The sequence below is a fragment of the Xyrauchen texanus genome, chromosome 30 (assembly GCF_025860055.1).
Source record: "Xyrauchen texanus isolate HMW12.3.18 chromosome 30, RBS_HiC_50CHRs, whole genome shotgun sequence".
Taxonomy (NCBI): domain Eukaryota; kingdom Metazoa; phylum Chordata; class Actinopteri; order Cypriniformes; family Catostomidae; genus Xyrauchen; species Xyrauchen texanus.
Genome location: NC_068305.1, coordinates 2,232,205 through 2,258,280, shown reverse-complemented (window position 1 = coordinate 2,258,280; position 26,076 = coordinate 2,232,205). Strand labels below are relative to the sequence as shown.

The 26,076-nt window shown below is 38.4% G+C and overlaps 1 protein-coding gene across 12 annotated transcripts in view; it reads right to left on the bottom strand.

Moving 5' to 3' along the window:
- Positions 1-26,076, bottom strand: part of LOC127624282 (receptor-type tyrosine-protein phosphatase kappa-like) — a 247,790-nt gene that overhangs the window by 100,769 nt on the left and 120,945 nt on the right. For all 12 annotated transcript variants that reach the window (XM_052099037.1, XM_052099026.1, XM_052099028.1 and 9 more), the window contains one exon: positions 2,239-2,532. In XM_052099037.1, coding sequence (XP_051954997.1) covers positions 2,239-2,532 — 294 coding nt within the window. The remainder of the gene's footprint in view (positions 1-2,238; positions 2,533-26,076) is intronic.

Genomic DNA, 26,076 nt, shown 5'->3' with positions numbered 1-26,076 from the left:
TGTGCAAAGTAGATTGTAGACTTGTCAAAACTATAGTTTGCTAATATTAAATCTGTGGAGTGGTTAAAAAATGTAAACATTTTAATGACTTCAACCAAAGTGTATGACTTGAACAGTTTATGTTTTGTTACATGTTTATTGTTTAGCATATTTTGTACTATATACAAGTATTTGCACTGATATGCAGTACAAGTATAAAAATGGTACTGATTTAAGAATATAATCAGTCATGTGCAAGTGATTTTCTCACATTGAAGAGGGTTGTGCATAGAGTGAAAGATCCACATTGGGATTTAATAATTATCGAGAGTTAAAATGAAGATTGTAATTCATAGAAAAGCACTATTTTTAAACCTAGCCCTTATTTATTCAGTATTTCAAACACTCGATTGAAAATATCCAAATATCCAAAGCAGGCATTACCATGTGCTTATAATTATATTATATTAATTCATTTTCAACAAAATTAGCTATATTGTGATATATACTGTATATAAACATGATTTTGGTCATATCACCTGCCCTACTCTTCTTTTTCTGCTTGTTGCTCTATCTTCTGGAAGACAGTGGTCACTCCGTGCCTCCCCATATGAGCTGTATATCTGTCCTCACAGAGTCTCACCATGGCAACCCGTGGAGAGAATCGCATCACAGCAGCGGTGCTCAAATGAAGGCACAGGGCCCATCTACACAGAGTGTTTGCAATTCTATAAGGGCAGTGGTATACCACACATGGTATGATTAACCTACACACATACAATACCCAACATTTACACACACACACACACACACACACACACACACACACACACACACACACACATGCACGCATGCACACACATACACAGACAATAATGGTGAGTGGCACATACGAATGATGCCCCGCACACTTGCTTGTTTGCTTTATTTTCAAATGATGTTTCTGAAGAAGCTCCAGGCAATTATATAATGTGCAAATACAACACACTGAGAAAAAAAACACTTTTCATTGGAGGTGTGCTGCAGTAGGAACAGGAGGACTCTCGTTTCAATGCCATTCCAGGCTTTTTTTCTGAGATTGCAGTTGAACCGAACCAAACCTCCATCAGCTCCAGGGGAGCCCGAAGGCTGTGTTTTGTCCCTTTACTGTGTTTACGTCTGTGTAAGATATAAGTAGGAGTGTATTCAAAAAAGAAACCCCAAACTTTGCAAAAATGATAAAACAAAGCGTTCCTGGCATTCACATTGACAACGATTTGCAGCAATAAAGCAACCAGAAGTTATTTACGGTATGTCCAATGAGAGTTGCTGATTTGACATGGCATGAGTGACAGAGACCGTTGGCGATGTGACAAAGCTGAGCAGAGTTTAACATTGTACAAATGTGCAGTAATGAGATTTACAGAGTACCACTAGCTGGGTTTCCATCCACGTACTTTGATATTTTTTTTTTGATGGATAGGATCACGTTATATACTGTAACTATGCTGGATTAGGGTCTCACCCTTCAGACCTGATAACCTTAATGGGTTCTTGTGTTTAACAGCAGCTGGACAGTGTCTCAAGATGCGTTTTTTAAAAGTTGAAATATTCATCTAGTTCAGCATTCATGGTGCAAGATGCTAAAAAAAAGCAGAGACATAGGGGTGTGCGATTTTGTCAAAAATATGAACACAATGTTTTTTTCATATTGTTTGATATTTATATTTATCACAATACACATTTCATACCATTAATCAGTATGGAAAATATAGAAATATACTCAGTTTAGGATTTAATCTTACATATGATGTGTGACCTCTTCTTGATAAAATGTAACCAATTTCATTGTCTTCAGCCGACATTTGACTCCACTGAAATACTTTCTTGTGATGCTCCACATTCCAGCTCAGTAGGTGGTGGTAATGCACCATAAGCCACCAATAAACATCACAAGAAGAAGAAGAAAGGCTTTCTTGACAACAGAGCTTGACGACTTCATTATTTGGTTGTTGGACGATTAGTTGAATAAATTGGTTGATTAGTTGACCTGACCATCCTGACTCATCTCTAGTAAGAACACTTACTAACGACCAAACACAAATGACTTGCCAACATCCAGTGATAAGAAAGTGTGAACGCACCTTTACGCAGAGTGATACACATATTAGAAATCACATGTACTCGTTAAATCATCATGACTCGCAAAAGAAAATAATTAGAAAATGAATGCAACAGCAGGGAAGCCCAAGCAGCAAAGAGTTTAATGTTCTCACTAACCCGCACACTTGGTTCTGGTGATGAGAGCAGGTCCGGCTTGTCCGGTTCCCCCCTCGCCTGGCCGGGTCAGCAGCACTCGGATCTCATACTCAGTGTCCGGGTCCAAGTGCCAGAGCTTGTAATTGGGCGAGTTGACAGCATGGGTCTCCGTCCAGCTTCCAGATGTCATCCTGTACTCTACCTCCTTCAGTATAATGGGCCCATCCCCAAATATAGAGTTAGCGTTCAGCTGGATTAGCAGGTATGTCGGGCCAACGGCCAGCAGCTGTGGTGGTGCGATGGGTCTCGGTGGCTCTGGAGGAAGAAAGAGAAGTCTATAAACAAATCCTGTATCAGAAAGAAAGGCAACCTAGTCTCACAGAATGAATGCTACTACAACTACATTTTTGCAAATTGAGTTTATCACGCCTCATTCTACGTATGGCTGCAGTTTACTAATAAAATGAACACTAGAGGCAATACAACAACTGTGTTTTTATTCTCTTTATATACATCATGTCTACAACGGTTGATTATGACTTTATAAACACTTATTTGGCACACTATTACTTACAAACTACTATATTATTCAAATTTATTTTTGGAAAACAATACATTTTAACGCTTGTATTGCAGTGAAGGGGCAGATTTATCCCTGTCTTTTCAGCCTAATGATTAGTTTCACACATACACACACACACACACACACACACACAAAACTGTGGTCACCAACAACTAGATCATCAAAATAAAATAAATACCAAAAATACATAAAAAAACAAGATATACTGTACATTCAAACAAAATCAATAAAACAGATAACCCCCCACTTTCTGATGAACAAATTTTGCCAGCCTTCTAAAGAACATCTCCTCAAACGCCACCACCTCACACATCTCTCTGCAACATTCCCTGAATGAGGGTGACCCCGCTTAATTCCATCCCCTGAGGATGATTTTCCGACCATTCATAACTCCGTCTAAGACCCAACTTTTTAAATATTTGTCCTCTATGGTAAGTGTCAGCCCATCCAAAAATGGATCTTAACACATCCCCAGAATACATGTATTGTGTCCCCGTCTTCTGATTGGCACGGCCAGTAGGTGGGTGTGTCTTTTAGACCCAACCTACACAATCTACAGAGGGTCCAGTAGAAATGATGCAAAATCTTAAATTGCATCAGACGGACCCTTGCATCTCTAGATGTAGATGTTATGCTTTTTAGAATCCTAGCCCACACTCCCTCCTCCAATACCAAATTTAAATCTTTCTCCCATAATCTCTTGAGAGAGTATGAAGCTCTGTCCCCCAGACTCTGAATTAACAGGGAGTAATACACTGATGCCTCATGCCCTTTTCCAAAAGCAGTTATTACCACTCTCAGAGTATCTGCCACTTTAGGGAGGTGAATACTACTCCCAAAAATAGTACAAAGCAGGTGTCGCAGCTGTAAATACCTAAAGAACTGGGACCTAGGAATCTTAAAATGTTGAACCACATTATCAAAAGATCTCAGCACTCCATTCTCTTATATGTCACAGAGTGTAGTAACCCCCCTCCCAATCCACTCTGACCAACAGAAAGGGGACTTATTAATACATAATTTTTGGTTCAGCCATATGCACGAGGCAACATTTAAATAAATGTCTGAATTAAACACTTTTGTCCATACTGCGTGCGAATGCGAGATAACGGGGTGTGACTTCACCTCTCCGGTTAGTTTGATCGAAAGGCTTTGCAATGGCGAAATAGGGGCAAGGATTTCCTGTTCAATATGGAACCAGGGAGGGGCTTACTCCGGTGGAAGCGACCAATGAGCTAAATGTCTGACTGAATGCATAATAATAAAACATGTTGGGTAGGCCTAGCCTACTTTTGTCAATCAGCCTATGTAACTTATTGAAATGTAATCTGGGACATTTACCATTCCAAATTAAGGACTTTGTTATGCTGTCAAATTTCTTGAAATAAGAGAGGGGGACATCTACAGCGAGAGATCAGGTAGCTGAATTCTAGTGGGGTTTGAGACAAATAATAAAATATAATCTGCGTAAAGTAAAAGCTTATCCATCACACCTGCTGTCATCACCCCTGGAAAATCGGCTGCTAATGGTTTCAGGGCAAGACAGAACAATAATGGAGAAAGGGAGCAACCCTGCTGAGTGCCCCATTCAGAGTAAAATAATCTGAAATTAATCAATTTGTTTGTACCGCCGCTTCAGGTGTGTGTAAAGTAAATTAACCCATCCAATAAAAGTATTTGTGAACCCATATATTTCCAAAATCTTAAAAAGATAATCCCATTCTTCCAAATCAAATGCCTTTTCAGCGTCAAGTGAGATGGCAACGACCGGTGTCTGATCATTTGCCACTGATCACATAATTTTGATAAGACGCCTAATGTTATCAGAAGAGCTGTGGCCCCGAATAAACCCCAAATGATCTATATGTATAATAGATGTCTTAACTTTACTTAATCGGTTAGCCAGAATTCATGACAACATTTTTACATCTAGCTGGATCAGGGAAATTTGACACTAACTTTTACACTTGCTTGGATCTTTGTCCTTTTTAAGAATCAGACTGATCCGGGCTTGTGTCATGGTTGGAGGAAGCTTTCCATTCTTTAATGATTCCGTATAAACTTCTAACAAATGTGGAAAAGTTCTGTAGCATAAGATCTAAAAAATTCAGCGGCAAAGCTATCTGGCCCCAGAGTCTTGCCAATAGGCAAGCCCTTAACCCTCTGGGGTCGACGGACAAGCCGACACGTCCTGCTGGATTTTTCCATCATTACAGCAGAATCAACATGCAATTCTCCGTCATTTTGGGGTATACAGATACATTTAAGACATCATTATAGACTATAAAGGCTCTTCTTTTATTTGTGTACACTCACAATAAAAACAAAATCTTGTGCTTTTGTAAAATAAAGAAAATAAAAAGGGTTTAAAAAAAAAAAGAAAACAAACTTTGCGAATACTTATCACACAAACATGAAACATATGTCTAAAGAAAGCTTAAAATGTCTACTTTTAAATAAAACTATTCCAATTTAAAACAAATATTCTCCTGCAATGTAATCTGTATGAAACAAAGCGATGTACAGTTTCTCCTAGCTCAGCTAATTATCCCTGATGTGATCACACCCACAGACAGAGGGCGCTTTGATACGGTAATGTGCTGAGACGTTCAATGCAAATGGTCATTCACTTTTCAGTGCGTTTGGAAGATAGCACGATACACAAGCGAGGAAACTCCTGGATAGTGACGAAGAGTTAACATTTCCTCAGAAGAAGTGCGGGACTCCAATGAACGTTTGCATTTTGAAGGGTGATTTGATCCAGACTTGGATACAATTTCAGATGAGTAAGTTATTTAGTTTTCATTAGCTGACGTGCTATTTTATATAAACATGTACATATTTTACTAGTGGGACTGTTTCCAGATTGCCAGCCAGGATTCAGAGTATTGAAATTTGAAACATGTCCTAATAAGCAAGTTTTAGTTACATTTAAATGTTGTTTCGGCTGAAGCGGGTATTTAAAATGTATGCTGTATGATATAAATATGATATAAAAATAATATGAATGTTTAGATTATATTTTAACTAGTGTTTATGCTGCCTCATTATCATCAACAAAGCTTGTGCTTGCAAATATGTGTTCAGGTTAAATTAGTAAAATGCACTTTAAATATGCCCATGTTAGAAAATCAGCATATTATAATGATTTCTGAAGGATCATGTGACACTGAAGACTGCAGTAATGATGCTGAAAATTCAACTTTGATCACAAATTGCATTTTACAATATATTCAAATAGAAAACAGTTCTTTTAAATTGTAAAAAGAGTTCACAATATCACTGTTTTTACTGTAAATGCAGTTTTGGTGAGTAGAAGAGACTTCTTTTAAACGGTAGTGTAGGTCTAAAATCTTTATGTAAAGAAAATGTATAGTCAGATTACTTCTTTTAACTTAAAACTTGATTTTGATCATTAAGTCTTTGTCACATTCCTCATTGAAAGGAACAGGGGAGGGGTCTTTTTGACTCCTCAGGTGTGAATTACATCAATATTCATGATAGTTCACGCATCCTTGCATATGACATTTCTAACACTAAAATTGTCTTACAAAAGATAAATTATAATAAAAACTATATTGTTTGTATGAATGAGTGATCAGGATGGTTTTCACATCATTTTGTAGTAAAAACTCTAGGCTACAAGATCCAGTTCTCAAAAGTCTAGTGGACAAATGTTTAGTATGTGTTATATGACCTTATTTCAATGACTTAAAATGTAGTTTTTTTCAAAAACCATGCATAAATGTTATTTTCTCAAAAATACAAACCTGTACATACATGTTGCTCACATATTATTGTAGCCCAGTTTGTACTGAATACAGTGTTATCAGACTTTAGCCATTAATGTGTTTTCAAACAACTGAAAAAAAACACAAATGTCAAAACTACTCCAGGGCCCAAAACACTCGAGGATTTTGACTTCTTTGCCATGTTTACCTGAACAGAACAAATATGTAACTTGGTGTATTGAATCTCAATGGATTATAACATGAAAATAATAAAAAAAAAACTATCAAAGAGCGCAGAGCTCGTCGCTCACATGTCTGCTCCTCGCATGGCGTCACATGACCATGAGATTTTTTGTAGTTTTGAGAATCATGTGACTCAAAGAACTGGATGCCAGTATAAAGTCTAAAGAGAAGACTCACCATTGACCCCTTTCTGCTTACCAACTTCTTTTAAAATATAATCTTTGTATGATTGCATTCACGTTGTTAAACAGAACACTGTGGATTTAAGAGTTCTAGAATTGTCTGCACTGTTCACCTATCAGATCTCCATACTCATAAGAGATTATGTCAATTCATTTGCATAAGCCTATAATTAATTATGTCTCTGTAATCTCAGTTAGTTTGAGGTTATATCATCAACTCATTTTCTTTTTCTGTCTTTTGCCTTTGGAAATGTTGGAAACTTTGTCTTCAGTAAACTCTCTCTCTCTTGATTGAACTTCAACTTTGACTCCTGGTCTTTATTGTTCATAGCTTGCACGGTAGCTCACCAACCAAGCACACAAGCTGACAATGAGACAAAAGTGTCATTGAAGCGACACAAAATAACATGGTTGTTTCAGAAAATGTGCTTTCCATTTCACATTTGACTTTAGGACACTATTGGTTAGGTTTAGGTGCTGGCTTAGGGTAAGGATGTCTGTTTTGTTCTCCTCTCATTTGCATTTAAGACTATTGGTTAGAATCAGGTTAGTAGATATAAGATTTAGGTTAGGAGGGTACGTTCTACACATTAAAAACCTACATCTACTATTCACCTTAAAGACTTTGTCTGATAACAACATCATTTCATTCACTTTTGGTGTACCCCACTGGACATTTCACAGGGAAACTGCAGCCAAACATGTAATGAGGTACGCAATTTCGTTTTGCAAAAATGTTGCCATGGTCACGTAATGCTCATGAGATAAGGCTGAAGTTTTGTGTGAATGCTACCTGACCTTATAACACGAACAATCCAAATCTACTTCACTGTATATAGTGAAATGTCCACATATTCAAATAAGACATCATTTTGTAGCATACTGAACATTCATAAGGGAACAATTCAATACTTTTGTTTCTTTTAATACTTTTACTATTTTTTATGGTTTTGTTGGTCATAATTTAGTTTTTCACAACCATTTTACAACCTCTCTAAAAACCTTAAAATTGCAAAGGTTGTTTTTGCTACTGTACCTTTAAGATGTTTACATGTTTATATGGCCTATGCTATGATTGGATAACTTCATTTCCGCAGATTAGATATATCGAGAGAGACAAGATACTGCAACAATACATCCCCACAATAATGGCACTATTACACCACACCAAACAATACAGATGGCTGTATTTAGTAAGGATACATTTGGCTAGGGCCGAAGGAAGGAACAAATCTGAAAGCATTATGCCGTCTACACTTTCTACACATCTACTGCTTTTTGGAACTATAAAAATCCCTTTGGGGCTATTTTCACATCTTCACATGTGGGGGATTGCTCTTTGAGTTTGGACAGCAAAGTAAGAAACGGTTGATGACTCTGTGACTATGAATAAATCATCCAAGATTGAGAAAGCGCTTTGCAGCATAGAAGAGCCCTTCAACTTCAAAACAAGGATCTCAGCGATGGATACAAGTGTCAGTACAAGATATCCTGAAAAACAAACTGACGCTTGTTTTGTGACATGAAATGTCATTCATCACAAATCAAATTATTTTACTTCCGTAATGTGATGTACTTACACTTACACAACAGTTATGTACGGTTTCAGAGGCGGAAAATGGGATTATATTTCAATGAGGGATTATTAGGACAAGCATTTTGTTTCTTTAGAATAATTTGCCCTGATGAATCCTGCACAATAAGAAAAGGGTTGAACTTTGAAAGGTCCTCACTAACAGAGACATTTTATCTGATAATTCTCTAATCAGCATCATATTCATTGTTAAGTGTGTAAAGCTGCGAGACTGTCCACCAGACGGACTGACAGCTCAAGCTGTTTAGCACTGGGGCGATCAAATGGACACACACACACACACACGCACGCACGTTCACACCCCAGATGGCTCCTGAACTCTATTTGTTCCAGCTAATTAAGCAGTCCAGATGAACTAACGCAGTGATGACACACACGCCTGTTGCTTTTTCCTAAATATTCAGAAATGCATGTATGAAAAATTATTAGCGTTTGAAATACTAAAACACACAACATGTGCTTAATATGTAGTAATTTCTTTGCTCTTTGGAAAAGTTATAATGAAAATTTGTGACCTAAATATTGTTATTATATATTAATGGGTATAGAAAAACAATATGGCACTCATGAATGTTATTTATTATTAATAAAATATTTACCACTGTTAAACAATCAAGTTTTAAATTACAAATACATATTTTCACAATACTGTATGTTTATCACACGCTCTGTGTAATATTTGATTAAACTGGTGGTAAATTATTGTAAATATGTTTGTGAAAAGTCACAAACACACACACTCACACACTCACTCACTCACTCACTCACTCACTCACTCACTCACTCACTCACTCACTCACAAACACACACACACAAACACACACATGCATACTCAAACTCACTCACACACACATACACACTCTCTCACACACACACACACACACTCTCTCTCTCTCTCTCTCACACACATACATGAACATACACACTCACATTTTTGTTTTTTATTGTTTTGACTCTTGTGACATCAGTTCCAGCACACCAAAATATTTTGCCCCTAATAATGTTCAGAAGTTAGTGTACTTGTTAATCAAGTGGACACAAGTGTCAGTGAAGCGCATACTTGAGATGAAATATGAGACAAAAAGAAAACACAAGAGAAATTTCACTTTTTCTGTCTGTCTGTCATTTCCAATAAAGCTAAAATTAAGTGTGAATATATGATTTAATTGTGTGTGTTAAGGTAAGAAATTAGTCTTAGCAAGTCAAAGGAGTCAGTCATTTTATTTGAAAAGTGTTAAAAATGTCATTTCCAGCACAGAATTCTATTTAACACAATACAGGATTGGAGATGTGCTGGAAATGAATTTTCATGACTTGAATGACATAAATCTCCTGTGATGCATGAACACACACTGATGGACATTGTTAGTAGATACATGAAATAAATTGGTGTGAAACATCTTTTATTGTGACTTTACTTTCTAGAAGTCCACAGAGGTAAAAGTGCATAAAGTTGAAGAAATATCCATATATATATATATATATATATATATATATATATATATATATATATATATATGTTCCCAGTAAATACTCTCGTACTATATTCTACCGTACTACTTTACATATCTCAAACCTTTTACAGTATTTACACTTCTCTCACACCTCTTTACCATCAGCACACTAAACTTTGTCTGCTTAATCAGCAGCTGTAAAATGTTTTTTAATTCTCAGAATACATCTCTTATTGCTCAGAGTGTTTAAACAGATTGTGTTCTTGTAAACGAGTGACCTCTGTAATCTACTGTGTGATATAATAGAATAAAGGAATGAAAGGAAAGAATGAGAGTTAATTCATTTATTGTGTGTTCCTGGAGCAGCAGTATGTCAAATCCCTGTGCCATCAGAACCGGATATTTTAATACTGGAATCTGATTTCACTGTATGTTGTGTTGTGACACCACTAATAGTGACACTGCAAAATGACACATCACCAAGTAATCTAATCACAACAGCACTAATGCACAAAACCGCTGCCCTAGCAGAGCCAAACGACATGGAGTGTGTTTTTAAAGACACATCTTTCTGTGATGACATCATCTCTTACATTATAAACTGAACATTGATTTAAATGTTGATCTATTTTTAAATGTGACATTTATCTGAACAGGCAATTAAGTCAAAGTTTTACTGGAATACGACATGTTTCCCTTTACAGTGTACTTTACATGTTCTGCCTCAAGGTAATGAGAAATAGAAGGTAAATGTGCACACAAGTGCCGAACTGTTTTGTCACAAAAATATCCCAAAATATTTAAGTGTTCTTTCTTTTTTTTTTTTTTTTTTTATTATTTTGGGGGGAAATATGACCTGGACATGTTCTTGACGGGCTCCATAAGATTCACCCAATAACTCTTTTGGTACATACACAAGTCCATGAGGGCACTTTTGTCATTTTCCCAATCTGTTGTCTTGGACATTGATAATATGAAGCAATATCCTTGTTGCTGTTTTTCGCCCTTTCCATCAATATAGCAAATAAAACACAGCCGTACATCTGCCTTTTACCACTAATGATGTGATGAGGGACCAAAGGCACATCTAATATACATTAATGTATACAGGTCCGCTTATTTGGTGGCTTTCTCAGAAAACAAACTATTTAAGAGCAGACAAAGAGCAGGGCTATCTATAAAAGGAAGCAAAAAGCCTTGTTTGTTTGTGCTTGTACCTGTGTACAAAGGACATTCATCTCAATTCATTAACGTGACTGACATTCTCTCTTAAACACACAAACAAAACTCACAGAGACTAACAATCATGAGAGATTAATAGCAGAGTGTTTTTACTGGGCTTGTCTCGACATTAGTGAGTGAACGGAACAGCATCCATGCATTAGCTGCAAGCTTCTAGTTTATTTGTTTGATCATTGGTGGCGAGTGTGATCCAGGTTCACTCGATTTTTTTATTTTATATTCAAGAATTCAATATTGATATAATTGTACTATATTTAAGGTGGTTAGTGACAAAAAAACAAGAAACTGTTTTCTTCAGTGGTTTCAGGACAAACTTCCACAGAGACTACTCCACCATTATTAAAATCAGTGGTTCTCCGCTCGATGATCCTTCAGGAGGTATTGACTGAAAAAACGTAGACTGTTATGCCTTGATTTAGCAAAGGTTTGCGAGTATAAACATTAGGGCTGTCAATTTAATGCATTAATTCAGTGTGAAAGATTGAATTACCACATGTTTTCAGCAGGGGGCAGTAAGTGAAACTCCAGCTGTATAGGCAACACACAGCTGTACAGAGAACAATCTAAACTTGCCCACAGCAGACAGCAAAAGATGCATCCTTCCGAAAGCGGGATCTCAGGACATGTTTTCCTAAGATTCAAACTACCGTTAACTTCACAAAGCTACCTAAAAACGCTGTTTAAGACGTGATGCAACCAAAGTGAGACACTACAAAAGCTTCCGTCTGATGCATGTGCACATTGACGTGTCCTTAGAAAAGCCATTATAATAAATCTATATCAGACAGAATGATGAATTCAATTGCAAAATGGATTGCTGTGGATTGTAGGCCAATGACGGACAGGCTTATGTAAACAATAAACAATATACTGCCTTCTAAAGTCACTTTTTATTATTGTCTTATGAATACTTGTCAGTCAAAATAATAATGTAATGCAATTTAATTTTCTGAATTATTATTTTTATAATATACAGTACTGTGCAAAAGTCTTATATTTTGCACAAAATCTTTTGTCTTAAAACAGTTATTTCAGTAGTTCACAAGTTAATTTTAATCGTGTGTTAAGGAATTGTGTAAACATGTGGCTCGCTGTCTGGGGAATAGGGCTCGAGGCTTGAGACTTGACCCGAGCTTGAATGTCCCCCAAAAGAAGGCATTTAATGGGACAGCTGGGGGGAGGGGTTGAGTAGCTTGCTTATCCTTGTGTGAGATGGGCCAAAGAAGATAGAATCGAGCCAGACCGCTTGCTGAGGCAGCCTTGCGCTAGGGTCTGCGTCGGGGGATAGGAAACTGGGAGGAGTAGGAAAGGTAGAGATTGGAGAGTAAATTTAAATTGAAATACTGAAGGGACAGTGGCAGTAATGGCCACATGGAAATGGGCAGTGTGAGAGCTGTTGTGTTCTGAAGGGATCGTTACACCTTAACACGGAGACCACTAAGGTGTGCCCGGATCGACCTTAAGCCTTCCTTTAGGCTTGGATGGTTTGACGGATTGGCCCATGCATCAAACAGTGCAAGCCCCATGGAAGGAGACAAGGCAGCTGCTCAAGCAAGCAAGCCCAAACTGCATTCAAATGGGAGGGTCCCTCACTGTATTCGACGGGGGAGATGTCCTGCACTGCCATTGGGGGAGTCCACGATACAAATAAATGTGAATAGTTTAAGGGGCCTCCCCTGTGGTCTGGCAGGATTGGCCTGAGTGGAGGCGTGAATCCTAGCCACTCGACACCGGACATGGACCCCACCAAACGAAATGGAGGGGCCCTCACAGCATTATAACGGGGGAGTCCTCGCTGCACTTTGAATGGGGTGCCCACAATACAAATAAACATAAGTTTGTTTGCACACTTTCGAGCCGGAGAATCCCCTGCTGCAATTCAAACGGGAGAGCCCTTGAGTGTATGGGAGAGCCATTCTGCATTTGAATGGGAGAGCCCATAGCCTGGCATTTGAACGGAGGAGCTTGTGCTGCATTTGAATGAAGTGATTAGAGTTGCTTTAAAATGAGAGCATACGGTTCGTGTGAGAATGGTTTATGCTGAATCTACGAGCATGTGCCCGCATGGCATTAGCTGAAAAGGGATTTGGGACCAGGTTCGTTTGTGGAGGCAGCCTCAAGCTGGGAACGGTTCCAGAGAAGGGGAGATTAAGATAGTAGAAAGGAGGGGGAAGAAGTGAAGAGGGGAACGGGTCTGGAGTGGTATTCTCCAGTGGCCCATGAATAGGAGGGGGAGCAGGTATGATGTTGGCAGAAAGAATAGGTTGCGTGGAAAACAGAGTTATATGAGTGGTGAAATATTCTGAGGACGGATTGTGAGCTGACTGCATGTAGGGAGATGTGTTTTCGAATTTCCCTATGATTAGGAATGGCAAGACACCTGCGAACGTGCTTGAACGAACGCTTGTTGAGAGAGACATAGTAGACGTGGCATCTGCGGATGCCTTAAACTTAATTGTTTGCTAGGATAAATGTCTGAAATATATGTAAAGCAATGAGGGATACATGATTGTGTGTGCCTTTGTGATGTTAATGGGCTGAAGCCTCGTGCGATGGACCGCACTGCGTTCAATGGGTGCATATTTTCATGGGAATGTTTTAGCTGTATTTACTGAGCTCGCTCGGAGCTGTGAGTGTGTCCACAGGAGTGGGTTGGCATGGCATTCGATGGTAGAAAACTTGATTCTTGTGGAAGTTATATATGCTGTATTTTTAGAGGAGCTCCTTATGCGAAACAAATGGGCTGAATCCTCGAGCACGGGACCATGTGGCGTTAAATAGGAAGAGCCCGGGTTTTCGTGTGAAAAGTTTGAGCAGCATATAGTCACGAACTCGCTCTGTGATAGGAATGGGTTGAGTCGTCAAGCACAGCATGTGACATGAGGGCATAGAGTAGGATATATTCGAGTGAAATTGACTGATGCGGAGATGCAAGCCTGTGGTGAACTGTATAGGGGAGATCTTAGACAGCCTGATTTTTGTCAATCACTAGGTGGGTAATGGTTTGTTTGGTATGAGTGGCATAATATGGGTATGGAGCCATGAAAGACCAGCCCCGGTTGTGGCAACTGAACGACGCATTGCACTGTTTGCAGTTTAGAGGGAGTTTCACATGGCCCGAATGATACCACAGTTTGGGCACTTGGACAGCATGTTTGGCTGCTTAGGGTTCTATTCAGGCAATAGTAAACAAGGTAACGTGGTAAACGTAGCACCTGTAGATGCCTTAAACTTAGTTGTTTGCTTGATTTAATGTTGGGAACAAATGTGAAGTGATGTCAGGAATATGCTTCTTTTCTGCATATGTAAAACGTCATTTAAAGTTGGTCAGCTGCTGTTGAAAAACGAGATGGTTTAGATTGAAGAGCTGTTCTGATGAAGGCAAATGCTTTACAGCGAAGTTGCTTCTGATGATCTGAGTCTGTCGCACAGGTCTGTTTGTGGGCAATGGGCCGGGCCAAATGCTGGAAACACTCGATGCCACATTGAGGTAAGTAGCTGTTTATATCCGCTTAGTCTGGCAGTGTGATTGGTCCGATTAAATGAACTTGCTCCTGCCAGACCTTGTCAATGAAACTTCATTTTATATATTCTGCTTTTAGTGAATCAGTAGGAAATATTCATTTTAGATTCCCTTTGCAAATAGAAATGAATAGAAGAAGAAAGAGGAGTCCTACAACAGATGGTATGACCCCCACAGAGCCTGAATCTCAATATCATCGAGTCAGTCTGGGATTACATGAAGAGACAGAAGCAATTGAGACATCTGAAATAGATAGAAGAACTGTGATGAATTCTCCAAGAAGATTGAACCTCCGATCTGCCAACAACCAAGAGAAACTGTGTCCAGGTGTATCTGGGAGATTTAGGGCTGTTTTAAAGGCAAACGTGTTCACACGAATATTGATTTAGCTTTTATATGTTTACTGGACTTTGTATGATATTAAGTGATAAATGAAATTAATTATTCAGGAAGTAATTATTTTAGAAGACTTCTTCACTATGCTATATTTTTCACAAGTGCCGAAAACTTTTGCACAGTACTGTACATTATATTTATGCAGATATAACTATTTATAATTATTTAATCAATATATATTGAATTATTGTTATTTCAGTGGCTTTCTCTGCAAATATATACATATACGACTATTTGACTAATTAATTGGCATATCATGTAATTAATTACATAAAAAATCGTAATCGATTGACAGTCCTAATAAAAAGGTGCAAACTTGATAACGCACCAAAAAACGTCAGATCTGATCTACTAACATACAGTAGTCTTTTTAGCGATTGAGTCTTTCCAATGCGCAAAACAGTACATCACGCCTTGGCTAATTCAGAGAGGCGTACCTCCGTCATGCACAAAATAAAACGCATTGTTGATGCAAATGGATTGAATTGCACCCCAAAGTGATTTATCAAGCCTGAAAGTCATTTCAGAAAAGGAAACTAATACGACTGACAGGCAGGTATTAATCTGATTCACGTTGTGCATCATGCTGTCATTGTGACAAACAGAGACTTTGAGAATGAAGAATACACAGTACACCCACTGATGGCACGCATTAATGTGAAATCCATTTATTCCCCATAAAAAAACCCTGTTTTATTCATTTGACTATTTTAGAACACGAAATTACAACTGATAACATAACTGACGTTCATAAAACACTAAGAAATAACACTAATAATTTATGTCTTGATATGCAAATAATACAGTATTTTCCTCGTTGTGAATCATCCCTAATCATTCCGAACCATTTTAAGAGAAGATTGTCATGCACATTTTCCCATCAAATATTTTTACAAATGATAGCTAAATAGCAGGGATTTCATGTAATCATATAAATAAATACATGATTACATGATTACATTTCATGTAATCATGTAATCATATAAATAAATAATTTAAATGGCATTCATAATAAATTCCCTGCATTACATGAAATGAAATAAAATGGTATTTAATCAGAGTTGTAATGTAAGTTTGTGTGCATTTGGTGCAACCACAAGAAAAAGCCTCCTTTTGGAGGGAGTGTTCAAAATATTTGCACATGTGGTTATTTGTGCAATATTTTCATAGTAAATCACCCACGATACAAAGTGAACACAAAATGTGATCAATTACACGAGCAATTTAATACCTGTTGTTTGGATAGTGAGTGAACCAGGGCCTACATGTACCAAAATGTATGCATAAAAAAAATTTTTTATCATAGTTTTCACAAACTACAATAACCTGATGTTGAATGGGGGCTTTACCCCTGAAGCCCAAGAAAACACTAGAATAAAATAAATAAATAAATAAAATATAATAAAACAATACAGATCAACACTTGGATACACAGTGAGGCAGAGAGAGAATATTTTTGTCAGGTGTCACTGACGGTTTCATGCAGGTCATCCATCATATCTGGCTGACATGAGCGAATGATAGCAATGTGTCATGCTGTTACCCTTCCTTAAGCTCTCTCTCATCTGTCTCCCTCCCTCCCTCTCTCTCACTCACTCACTCACACACACACACACACACACGTCTTGACTGGTGAATAATGCCATCACGCACATGAATAGTGCACTTACTCTCAAATTAAAGTGATGGTTCACCCAATAAACCCAATTATGGCTGGGCGATATGGCTACAAAATTTATGACTCAATATTTATATTGACGATATTCAATATATATCGTGATGATCATGTATTTACTCTGAAATGGCTCAAAAGGGATTTTCTATAATCAGAGGAACCATCATTTCATTTAATAACAAAGTAGATTTAATAACATGAAGGCATAGAATAAAAATCTCATTAAAAATAATAAAGGCATGTTTCTCCACAGTTTTCCAACAAATGACCACAAGGATTTATTCTTTTGAAGATTATATTTTTTTATATAAAAGTAACATATCAAATGAATGCCATTTCCTTCAATTTCACCTGGAGCTTTTATTTTGACAGTGAAAGTGTGCAATTTAAAATGCTGGTGAAGCGCTGTCATCTCCTACATTTTTGTTATTTGTGCCACCTTTGTAGATTTGTACAATAACTTGTAGCGGTTACTAATGTTTGGAATATTTGAATCTGCAGTCCTTTTCTTTCACAATGCATGTGAACGGCTCTAAAAGCGCTAAAAACACAATTCCCGCGCTTGCACAGAAGAGCGTGTCATCTGTTTATTGTGAAGTGCACACAGACCATGTTTATCTGTCGTGAATTACTCTACTGATGCACTCTTATGAAACCTAATGGAAGATTTCAAAAGAAAATTGAAATCATCGCTATATTCACAATATTGTTTAATTGTAATAAATGTTCATTAATTAGTATAAAGTAAATTCATACTTAAATAATTTGACATCATCAGCAAAATCATCACGATTTTAGCGCCAATATTCGATACAGTATATCGCCCAGACTTACACCTAACACCTGGAAATGAGCAGCTCGGACATTCTGTAAAACATCCTCATTTTGAGTTCAACAGAAGACAGAAATTCATACGGGTTACTGTTGAAACATGAGGGTGAATTTTACATTTTAGGGTGATATTATGTTATAGTCAGAGAAATAATCTTTTTTTTTTTCTCTCCTTTTTTTTTTCATTTATTACACACAGACATGTCTGATCAAAGCAAGGCTGGGTAAAAAAAAAAAAAAAATTTGGAATAAAGCAAGCGTTCGAGATAAAGGGCAGGAGAATATGTGAGGGTGGTAAAGGAAATATTTCCTGTGGGAAGCGTCTGGGCAAGTTTTGATGGGGGTTGTGAGGGTGAAGAGATGACAGCAGCGCAGCAGAAAATGGATCAAGGGACACGGCAATCTAACACCTGACAGACAGTGTTAGAGAGAGCGGTCCCTCTCTATTACACATCTGTCTCTCTCTCTTTCTGCTCCGCTCTGACAGTATATGTAATCACCTCTTCCTGCATGTCACCTCTACCACTCTCTCTTTCTTCTTGTTGTGCAGTCCAAAACGAACAATCTTCGAGCACCACATGCAAGTGAAAGTAGAACTGATCAGAAACTCTACTACGGCTCACGACAATGCTTTAAACTACAGGGTACATGCGGCTGCACGCATTCACCATCAAATACATTCTTGTGAAACTACTTGTCTCGGTGAGGTACAGTATTCATGTAAACAGAGTCAAATATGTAAAAAGGCAGGACAAAAAAAAAAAAACCCAGGTATGTCAAAATATATCATTAAATATAGCCGCTAGCTGCGATTATCCGAGTCCAAGCACATATGGCAAGAACATGAAAATTATGAGAGGACAGAATACATCATGAGGAATCTGCAGACACAGCTGTTTTGTGAAGAAAAAAAGAACACATTTTCATCACAGTTGCACAAATAGGATTTCATTTCAGCCCAGCATCGAACAGAATGATAATAGAAGTAAGCTAAACATGTTAGCAATGTTTTCAACAAATTATTATGGCATTAATAATGCTGTTTGTATGCATTTGATAGACAGCATTCATAATCATGATATGAGTTCAAACACTGAATCAAGGGCATTTACATTTGGAAAAACTGAATTTGAGGAAACAGTAAAGGAAATTCCAACGGGTCCTCTTTGTGATGATGTTTTACTATCAGCATTTCACAAGAGCAATAGGAAAGTCAAAGCGGATTTAGAAGGAATTGTAATACGGACACTCCACTAGTGGACAAAATTGGTAGTACATGCTTGATTTGTCATGCATGTAAGAGATTGTGGATTGCTAGAGCACTTTAAACCAGAAAGAATTAATGCAATACCAGTGGTGAGTCGGGGCCATACGCACGTATACGCCGCATGCATGCTTTTTCCCATGGCATTTGTGTATAACTACTTCTAAAGATCAATATTTGCGCATATCCTAGGTATACCCCACCCCTGACAACCGTTGTCACCGCCATAATCGACAGAGGGAATTTACGATAGGGCTGTTGGATTCCAGATATTTGGGAATCGACTCAGATTCGGATTCCTCGTTCCATCGATTCCAAAAGTCGATTCCAGACAAATGTCATTGATTCGCAAAAAAACGGGAGGTAAATTTACATCTCAAAATAAACAGCTCACTACAAAGCGTTCTTTTCACTATTTATAATAGCATGAACACCATTTACTATTAATAGGTCCATTCTCTCCAGCTTTGGAGTCGATTCCAATGTTTCGAGTCAATTCTCGATTCTCAATGCTTCTCAATGAGTTAATTCTTTTTGGAATTGATTCCCAGCCCTAAATTATGACATTGAGTAGAGAGAGAGAGACCCCACAAAATGATTTTTCTCATGTCCTAGTTTAGTTTCTGTTCTGTATTCTATGTAATTGCTTTGGCAATACAAAATGTCTTTGTCATGCCAATAAAGCTCGTTGAATTGAATTTAATTGAGAGAGAGAGAGAGAGAGAGAGAGAGAGAGAGAGAGAGAGAGAGAGAGAGAGAGAGAGTCACCCTGACATTAAAGCAGTATCAGGTAAAATTAATTAATAAAATATGCCAAACATCCTGTAAAATAAGGAATTCCATATGAAATCCATGCGAGCTGCCGTTTGTCCCATATTTTAATGTCGTACACCCAAACTGCTGAGAACGATTCACAATTCGATAGAAAATGACCTGAAACACAGACCTTTTACATGAGTTGTGAGATATCGGCAGTTGTTTTACACGGACGATCAGTGACAATCAGCACGTTTTCTGTCAGAAGCAAGATCATTTAGTCAAAATCATTCGAGTGCATGAGAACTGTTTGCCACCATTGCGATTTTACAACACCAGTAAACGCACCTATTCATGACATGCCATTACATTTTACTACATATGTTCAGAGCTCATTCTGGACAGGAGAGGAAGAGGTAAGAAAATCTGCATTACTGCATTAATTCAAAATAAAAGTACAGTAGTACAGGTGTAGTTAAAACATGTAACACGATTTCTTACATTTCCCTTACGATAAACATTATTTACTGCCAAAACAACAGCGTTAATCCAATGAGAAATACACTATTTTCATGTTAAACCTTTTCTTTCCCTTTCTCTTTTCTTTCTGGTCGATGTATTAAAGCGTTTTTCATTCTAAGTTTATTAGGGGACGTTCGCACTGAACACGTTTTTGCATCCATCCACCCTGTTATTCAATGTAAAGCAGCGTCTCACACAGGAACACCTGTAAATATGGGTCATTCCTACAATTCTGTGAATTTAAGTCCACATTACAAGAGTGTGTGGCATTTATATTGTTTAATTGTTTAAAAAAAAATACAGTATTTAAACTAACAGATAATATTATAATAATATCATAAATATTAGTTTACAAAGACGATCATGACATCCATTTGAAATGGCATACACAACTTTATAATATACCATATATTAAATGCTAACAAATTGTGCTAACAGTATTTACATTAGGCTAATTTTAATTGACTAATTTCAGCCTTATAAGGATTTTCTTGTCCTATAGCTTCTCCTCCTAAATAGACTTAAACTGTGTATTGCACATAATTATTGCTCAATGGGTGGCTTTAATGGTTTATGAGATGGATCGCCTGAGGGAAAAACTGTTCCTGTGCCTGACAGTTCTGGTGCTCTGAGCTCTGAAGTGTCGGCCAGAAGGCAACAGTTCAAAGAGGTAGTGAGCTTTGTGAGTGAGGCCCAGAGTGATTTTTATAGCCTTTTTCTCACTCTGGAAGTGTACAGTTCTTGAAAAGAGGGGGGGGGGATTTAATAATCTTCTCAGCAGACCGAACTGTCCTTTGTAGTCTTCTGATGTCTGATTTCGTAGCTGCACCAAACCAGACAGTTATTGAAGTGCAGAGGACAGACTCAATGACTGCTGAGTAGAACTGTATCAGCAGCACCTGTGGCAGGTTAAACTTCCTCAGCTGGTGAAGGAGGTACAACCTCTGCTGGGCCTTTTTCACAGTGGAGTCAATGTGGGTCTCCCACTTCAGGTCCTGTGAGATGGTAGTGCCCAGGAACCTGAATGACTCCACTGCTCCTTTCTGTATGCAGACTCATCATCATCTCGGATGAGGCAGATGACAGTGGTGTCGTCTGCAAACTTCAGGAACTTGACAGAGGGGTCCTTCCTGGTGCAGTCATTGGTGTAGAGGGAGAAGAGTAGTGGGGCGAGCACACATCCCTGGGGGCACCAGTGCTGATTGTACAGGTGCTGGAAGTGAATTTCCCCTGTCTCACTAGCTGCTGCCTGTCCATCAGAAAGCTGGTAATCCACTGACAGATAGACATGGGAACAGGGAGTTGGTTTAACTTAGTCCGGAGAATAGCTGAGATGATGGTGTTGAAAGCCAAGCTGAAGTCCACAAAAAGGATCCTTGCGTATGTCCCCGGTCTGTCCAGATGTTGCAGGATATGATGCAATCCCATGTTGACTGCATCCTCCACAACCTGTTTGCACGATAAGCAAATTGAAGGGGATCTAGAAAGGGTCCAGTGATGTCCTTCAGGTGGGCCATCACCAATCTCTCAAATGACTTCATGACCACAGACATCAGGCCAACAGTTCTGTAGTCATTAAGTCCTGTGTTTTTTGGTTTCTTAGGGACAGGGATAATAATTGAGCATTTGAAGCAGCATGGGACTTCACACTGCTCCAGTGATCTATTGAAGATCTGAGTGACGATGGAGGCCAGCTGGTTAGCACAGGATCGAAGACACGTTGGTGAGACGCAATCTGGGCCTGAAGCCTTCCTCGTCTTTTGCTTCCGAAACATGCGGCACACATCATCTTCACAGATCTTGAGTTCAGGTTGAGTAGCAGGAGGGGGGTTGCAGGAGGTGTTAATGTTTGTGTGTTGTGAAGGTCACAGTGGGTGTGGGGTGTGAGATCGGTCCTTTCAAATCTGCAGTAGAACAGATTCATCAGCCAGTCGTTGGTCCACCACAGGGTTGGGGGTAGGAGTCCTGTAATTAATAAGTTGTTTTAGGCCACTACACACTGATGCAGAATTTTTTTTCCAGCTTCTCAAAGTAAGCTTTCTTTTAGCCAATCTGATTTCCTTATTCAGTGTGTTCCTGACCTGATTGTACAAGAATTTATCCCCACCCCTGTAGGCATCCTTTTTGGCATGACAAAGCTGTATGAGTTTACCTGTGAACCATGGTTTAACATTGTTGAATGATAAAAATGTCCTAGTATGGATGGACATGTCCTCACAGAAACATATATATGACGTAACAGTATCTGTGAGCTCGTCCAGGTCTGTAGCTGCAGCTTCAAAAACACTCCAATCAGTGCAATCGAAGCAGGCTTGTAGTTTCAGCTCTGCTTCATTGGTCCCCTCTTAACAGTCCTTACTACTGGCTTTGTTGATTTTAATTTCTGCCTGTAGGTCGGAAGAAGATGAACCAGACAGTGATCAGTGAGAGTCCCAAAGCTGCTCGAGGGACAGAGTGATATGCATCCTTTATTGTTGTGTAGCAGTGATCCAGTATGTTCCTGTCTCTGGTGGGGCATGTAACGTGCTGTTTGTATTTGAGCAGTTCACCTGTTAGATTTGCTTTTTTTAAATCCCCAAGAATAATAATAACTGAGTCCGGGTATTGTTGTTCTGTGTCTGTGATTTGATCAGCCAGCTGTTGCAGTGGTATGTTCCCACACGTGTTTGGAGGAATGAGAACTTCCACGGCGACAACGGCTTACAGTTAATAAAGAGCGCTTACAAATTAGGACAGCACATCTTTAATGTTGTTACATCTGTACACCAACTTTCATTGATGTAAAAGCATGTTCCACCATCCTCCTGTTTATTCTGCAATGCAATCCGCTCTGAACAGCTGAAAGCCCAGCAGATGTAACACACTGTCCGGAGCTCCACACAGAGGCGGCCATCTGTGGCACCGTCATTGTTAATCCTTGTTAATCATTGTTAATATTAGGTTAAAACCCAAAGAATGAGCAACTTTTTGTCAGTAGGGTCAGCAGATGATAAATACCACATTTCATGCAAATTGGAAAAACAGATTCTAGCCCTCACGGTTCAGATGTTATTAGTAAAAATGTCAATTAACTTATTATAGCTCAACCTTGTGGCTGTTTCTCACCAAATTTAGTACACAAACTAATTCTGGTTACCTGTAGGTGCATGTTAAGTTTAATAATAATCTGCCATTCACAACACAAGTTATTAACTACTGAAGTTTGATTGGCTGCTGGCATCCATTTTTGTTGAGTTGCCAAAGCGTTCTTGTAATGAAATGTTAGCACGTGACCTAAAGAATGTCCACAGAATATTCATCCACAGAACTGCCACTCACTAGATGTTTTTTGTTTTTGGCACCATTGGGAGTAAATTCTAGAGACTGTTGTGTGTGAAAATCCCTGAAATACTCAAACCAGCCCATCTGACATCAACAATCATCCATGCGGTTGTCTAATCAGCCAATCGTGTGGCAGCAGCGCAGTGCATAAAATCATGCAGATACGGGTCAGGATCTTCAGTTAATGTTCACATCAGCCATCAGAATGGGGAAATATGTCTACAGTAACTCAGATAACTGTTCTGTACAATTGTGGTGAGAAGAATATAATATCTAAATTCTATTCTGAGATGTGGGTTAACGCTGTTTTGGCGGCACAATGGGGACCTACAGTACACAACATTAGCAGGCGGTTTTCATGTTGTGGCTGATCAGTATATATATATATATATATATATATATATATATATATATATATATATATATATATATATATATATATAATTATACACAATACATACAGTATATTCATCAATCTGTTCTGTTCTCAGAGGACGTGCTCTTACATTCCGCTATTTTTAATTTGTCAGTCTATGTCAGAGTCAGACGGATGCTTTTGGAGCGTCTTACTGTTTTTCAGCATCATAAACGCTGTGTTTTTAGAATGCTGCGTCGAGGTATTAGTGAATCGCTCTAATGTAGGAATATTCCATATTCTGGTCCTTGGACATGATTAATAGCAGTAATATGTTTAACTCGTTATTTTTTATATAATTAATAATAACAAATGAATGTGTTAAATCGGCAGCCCTATTTGTGATTTAAATTCTGAAAATGGCATCTGGAGATCCCTGCATTCTGTTGTTTCTTCCAGCTGTCAAGAACACGCCCTGTGTGAACGGCTCTCATTCTGTGGCTGCGCTGCTTGTGAGGTTTGTTTAGGCGTGCTGACTGCCCCCTGCTGACACGTCTCGGAAAAAAACAAATTACATGTTCTTTAAGCTTGAATTGCTCCGATGTTAGAAAAATACTTTTCATACTTTTAGTTAAATCTGCATCCTTACAAAATAACAAAGACTGTGTCATTTATTTTAAAGAAATATAGCAAAAAATATTTTTTATTTTTTCAAGAAACTTCTATTTTAATAAGTATTTTAGGCTTCCATATACAATGTTCAAAATAAGGACAAAAACGTTTTGTAACACACTGTGTTTGTCAGTGTGTTTGGGTCTCATGTTGATCGTTAATGTGCTGAACTTCACCTGTGGCTATTTTAGGACAACTGTGGGAACTTGAGGGGAACTGACTTCATGCATGCACTAAATTGCCACACTGATTGATTAAAAGTCATTGGAAAAATGTCTCAGAAAATTGAAACTGGTTCTAAGAAATTCAGAATTCTATGTTTGCAGAAGATACATGCTTTGATATTTTCATATTAAATGCAATGCCATTCAGATATTTGTAAGTGACTTACATGACTAAATACTTTGTTGTTCTTTTAAAAATAAAGGTTGTTCAATGAGTCAAAAAAACGTCTTCTGATCAAGACATTTTTATCATTGAATAGGGTTCTTTGGTTGGCCTTATGGTTCTTTGGGGATTAAAAACAGTTTTGATGTTTCATTATTGGTCCTTCAGATCAGTGGTTGGTTTCTGGGCTCTTTGAAGCACCGGTACATTTTCTATGCTTTCTCGAATCAAATAAAATCCCTTTATTGCGGTTGCATAAGGAAATGCTACTGTAGGTTTCCAAGCCACTGGAAACCTACAGTATTAAAAACAGGGTGGTGCTTATTGACTATTTACTTTCAAAACTTTCAAATTACACAACGCATGACTTGTTAATTCATTTTACTTTCCACAAGTAAGAGGGGGCTAATGTCATGACTCTAAATGCCGAGCTCCCTTTGCACTGCAGCGACAACTGTGTTCTTTAGTGTTGTTTGACTTTTTCTTTTTTTTACTCCTCTTGCATCTTTCTCACTGCAGCTGGGGGACACACAGATCAATACCTCTTCAGCGTAAGAATTCAACACTCAAATTTTCATTTGTTACAAAGCGGCTCCAAACAGCCGGGAGGGCCCGCTGTCGCCCTGCATTAGGGAGAGCGGGAGCTAATAAAGCACTAGCCTGAGGTCACACATGACAATAGGCAACTCCGTGCCAGCTCCCATTAGCGCACGCACAAATCCATGGCCCAAAAATTTGTGCTGAAATTACCATCTTTGGGACTCTTGTAGCAGGATGTCAGCTGAGGAAGTGTGCCGGAGATATCTGAGATGTCAGTGTGGTTGATACTCAACTGGCCCGAGCTGCTAACTTCACAACCCTGCTGCCCTCCGGCCCCTACTAACTATTCCACTTCTCTTGGAGTGGGCCCTGAACATGAGAAATTCACACATCACTCGCTGGACAGAACATCGCGGCGAGCTTGGGTCTGCACGCTCTCAAACAGAAGAGTTTCGGAAAAGTCACGAATAAAGACCCAATGAGATTTGTGGCCATAAACAGGCTCTGCATATTAATATGGCATCATGCACCCAATGGATGTACAAATTTGAATACATTTGTATTATTTAGCAGCATTTAAATAAGCAG